The sequence below is a fragment of the Phodopus roborovskii genome, unplaced genomic scaffold (assembly GCF_943737965.1).
Source record: "Phodopus roborovskii unplaced genomic scaffold, PHOROB, whole genome shotgun sequence".
In the NCBI taxonomy this organism is placed as follows: domain Eukaryota; kingdom Metazoa; phylum Chordata; class Mammalia; order Rodentia; family Cricetidae; genus Phodopus; species Phodopus roborovskii.
The window spans coordinates 39,398-44,046 of NW_026125938.1; the positions used below are offsets into that span (position 1 = coordinate 39,398).

At 40.4% G+C, this 4,649-nt stretch overlaps 1 protein-coding gene across 1 annotated transcript; it reads left to right on the forward strand.

The window, feature by feature from the left end:
* Positions 1-3,231: 3,231 nt before the first annotated feature.
* Positions 3,232-4,290, forward strand: LOC127218034 (melanoma-associated antigen B1-like). The gene has a single exon (XM_051179047.1). The coding sequence runs from the start codon at positions 3,244-3,246 to the stop codon at positions 4,288-4,290; it is 1,047 nt and encodes a 348-aa protein (XP_051035004.1). The 5' UTR covers positions 3,232-3,243.
* The last annotated feature ends 359 nt before the right edge of the window (positions 4,291-4,649 follow it).

A 4,649-nucleotide genomic window follows, 5' to 3' on the forward strand; every position in this document is an offset into this window, starting at 1 on the left:
TAAAGTGAACATAAAATTAAACCTTGCAGAAAATTACAAGATTTACTTATATACTCAGGGGAGTAACCCCAAGAGCCTGTGTGTACTCAAGACAAAGTCTGTTGTAAAGGTATCAGTTCCAAAATTTGCAGATAAAAGTTTTTATCAATAGTGCCCAAGATATCAATCAAGATGTGGCTACTGTTTTCAATGCCCAAAACCAAACACACAAAATTTTAAAGGAATAAATGTATAGCATCATACAGATTAACCAAATCAGAGAGCACTGAGGCACACTGAGGGTCTTTTGATTGGTTCCTGTGTGAAGGCATGTTCTAGAGTAGAAACAACTGTGTAACCTTTAATATACAACAGATGACAGTCTCAGGTAGAAGAATAATTTTAAGTTCAGCCTTGTTTCTTTTTTCTTGGAGCAGAGAGTCCACTGATAATAATGTGAAGTACTTTCGAGCCCATCAGAACAGGACAGGATAAACATTTAGGTTGATCCAGACAGTATATCCAGATATTCTAATAACAACCACCTGAACGCTCATTAGTGGCTGATTGGGTGAACACAAATTTAGAATTTTATGTTATACTATTATTCTCACCTTCATAGAATAGAAAGGTTGGACTAAAATGGAATAATAGAAATGAAAGTGGTTTAAATTCACTACTGAAACATTTGGAAATGCCCATGATGTAAGTGAAGGAAGACTTCAGCTATAGTTTTCAAGATTCTCATTTTTCTTCTTGGAATTTTGGATGTCATGGTTTAAGGAAGGATAATTAAAATCAGAGAAGACAGAAACATAAGGCCTTGTCAGCATTCCACATGGCAATAAGAGTTAAAACAGAGGAGTTCTAAAACACAAAGTAGAAAGGACCCAAAACCTCTCTCAGTTCATCTGTGCACCAGCAACTACTAGAAGCTGTTAGGTCTTGGAAGCCAAAAAAGTAGTGATCAAATGGAGTTTATACATTTAGAGTTGATATTTTGGCGGTTTACAGGCTGGCCTTTAGTCCTTAGAAAGGTGAACAATTTCCTATGAAAAGGCATGTAACAAAAGTTCAGTTTAAGGGTGTTATCACAAAAGGAAGAGACCTGCAGAGTTGTAGCCACGATTTTTAATAAAACTCTACCTTATTTCCTACTTAGACAGAACTCACAGGAAAGAAAGAACACACTGACTTAAGATCTTTAGACTCACTTCATAAGATGAAAAAGGCTTTGAGAAAATTATTAATCAGTTACTAATTTGTTATTTGGGAACTATTACCTTTGAGATTAAAACAGGACTGACAAACCCATGTGGTTTCTTTTTCAAAGAACAGGTCTACTACATCCTGGAAATAAAAGACCCTGACTTCACCTTTACCTTCAGTATCACCAGTGTGGGCTCTGCTCAGCTGAATAAAACATCCTAAGTGTTGTCAGGTGAGTAGGTTTATAACAGGAGAAATCTGTGAAAACCCTTTAATATCATCTGAAAATTTCTGCCTCCCATGCCGTGAAAAGATGATCACACAGGAATAAAGGTAAGAGACCCAATGTTGTAATGATTCAGAGTCCCAGCCATAAGATAAACTAGACTCCATAGAGCCCTATCCATAATCAGAAGTGCTCCATCTCACTTCCTTGTCAGGGCTCTGGTGGCATATAAACTCATGGAAATTATGAAAGCATATACACACACTGTGAAGCTCAAGCAGGACCAAATTCTAGCACAGAGAGGGAAGTTAAATATGATTTTTCTCGCCTAGCAGAGGCACTATTAGCAACTGATAGCTACTGGGAGAGGAGAATGAATTTTCATTAATAGTTTTAGCCCTGGTAAGTCTTCCATGCTCCACTGGAAGGCCTCACATTCAAGAATAGATGACCAGTGAAACTAAACTTGATGAATGGGAGAAAAAAAGAGAGGGCACTGATTTCTGTAAGTAGGGAGGAGGGGGAAATATGATCATAACATACTATATGGAATTTTCAAAGAAGTAATTTTGAAGGAAGTGAGATCTTTTGTCTGGGACCATTGATTCATTTCAAGAGGTACACAATTCATCGCAGGCAAATAAACACAATTTCATTATGTTGCCTGGCAACCATCTTCTCTGGAATAAGAGAGGGGGCTAGTATACTTACAACTCTGGTCTTCTACTCACAGGACCAGATAGATGCACAGTAAAGGGGGGTGCAAGTGTGAGACCTAGACTTCTCCTTTCATCCTGAGGTGGTAAGGCTTTGCTTGGTGTGAGAGGTACAGCCTCCTGTCTGGTGTGTTTTCTACTGGTGTCAGATGCTTTAAAAGACAATCAGAATTTAAAATGTGACAATGTGAGATCCACTGGGAATCCTCTGATCTATAATCCACCTGAAAATGATGCCACAAAGGCCCTGCCTCTACTCTGGTCTCCAGAATCACATGACAGCAGGAAGTTGGATTCAGCAGCAATTATTTCCCTTGCTCTTCGCACGAAGGAAGTCCTACTTGGGAAACTGGAGAGTTCAGAAGAAGGGCAAGCTCTATCTGAAATACTATAAAGTCATGAAAATTAAGGAGTATTTTAAGCTGGATGGGGCATGGTGGCATATAGAACTGCATCCCTCTACAGTACCCTGATTGTGTTCAAGGGAAAGCCTAAAGATGGACTTGCCCCTGATAGTTGTCATTGGGAAACAGGGACATAAGATACTTGTTCTGAAGAGCCTGCCATTACAGGATGAATAGTTCATAGTGAGGACTTTGATCACTGTGGGAGCTACACTCCTGGAAACAGCAGAGACCTCAAATATCTCCCTCTTTGCCTGCACTTGTTTGCTCCTGAATGAGTGGAAGGGGTAATATGCTCTTTTTAAATTTTCTTCTGTGTGATACTAGGAAGCACTATAGTGTTAACATTAGAATAGCAGAGAGACAGATGTATAGGTCTCCAGACTGTGCCAAAAACCTTTTAGCAAATGGGGATCAATGTTTCTCCATACTCTTACCCCAGGATATCACAAACCTGGTCATAATGCAGTTGTCTAACCAGAATTGGTTTCTTCCACAGATTTATCAGGATACATATTGCCCAGGAAAATAGGAGCAAGGTGAGTCCCTATGAACCTATTTAGGAAAGCAGCTGAGTGTGAACCTTGTTAAAGGAAAGGTACTCTCAAATACAGTGAAGGTAGGGTACTAAAACATTGTCATTTTGCCCCTCCAGATTTCTGCTGTGCCAAGTCTCCTGCCTACATCCTTGCTTTGCTATCCTTGAGCCATGCCTAGAGGACACAAGAGTAAGGGCCGCTCTCGTGCCAAACGTCAAAATGTACGGGAGAAGAGTCAAAGTCTGCATGATGCTCAGCTCACTGCAAAAGAGGAAGCAGCAGAAACTATTGGTCAAGGGGATCCTCCCAGCTCCCCTGATAACTACATTCCCCAGGATACTCAAGGGGATATAGCCTCTGTTTCTGATGATTCAAGTGTGTCCTTGACAGGTGCTGTAGGTGGTGAGATTTCTGATTCAAATGCTGAGTCTTCTGTTATACATGCTGAGAGAAATTTAAGCACCTCTGTGATAGCCTCCACTATTCGCTCTGCACGCAGAGATCCTCTTAACAGGAGGGCAGGTGTATTGATGCAGTTTATACTGGAGAAATTCAAGGAGAAAGAGCGCTTTACACAGGAAGATATGTTGAAGGTGATTAACAAGAAATACAAAGAACACTTCACTGAGATCATTAGAAGAATCTCTGTGCGCCTGGAGCTTGTCTTTGGCCTAGAGCTAAAGGAAGTTGATCCCAGTTCTCAGTCATTTATGCTTGTGGGCAAGCTGGGCCTCTCCACCGAGGGAAGTCTGAGTGGCAATAGTGGGTTGCCCAAGACAGGGCTCTTGATGACTCTCCTGGCTGTGATCTTCATGAATGGCAACAGTGCCAGTGAAGATGATGTCTGGGAATTCTTGAAAGTAGTGGGCATATATCCTGGGCAAAATCATCCAATCTTTGGGGAACCTAGGAAATTCATAACAAAAGATCTGGTGGAGGAAAATTACCTCATATACTGCCAGCTGCCTGGAACTAATCCCCCAACCCATGTATTCCTGTGGGGTCCCAGAGCCTATGCTGAAACCACCAAGATGAAAGTGCTGGAAGTTTTAGCTAAGATCAATGATGATGTTCCTAGCTCCTTCCCTAGTCTGTATGAGGAGGCTCTGATTGATGAGGCTAATAGAGCAGCAAGGAGAGTTACACCTGTGCCTGGCAATGTTGTTGATTCCAGGCCTTATCTTAGGTACATAATCCACAGCTCCTCCCACATTTAGGTGGCTTCGAGAGTTTTCCAGGCTGTTGAAGAGTAGTCAGCAGTCTGTGTGGTGGAACGTATTATAAGCTAGAAGAAACGAACTTTGTATCTTATGGTCCTGCTATAATGAGCAAATTACAGACATTTTACTCTTTGTTATATTGCAAAAGTTCTTTTAACCATAGTTAATTATCTCACAGTCTATGCTCCTTAACATTTTGTCTGACATGTTTATTGATATTTGTCAGGTTTAAGATGAGTTTGACGCTTTTAAATGACTTAATATAGCATAAATAATTACTTTTTCATACATCATAAGGTAGAATAGTCTTGGAAATGTGGTTTTTATATAACTGTAGTATCAATAAAGGTGTAACA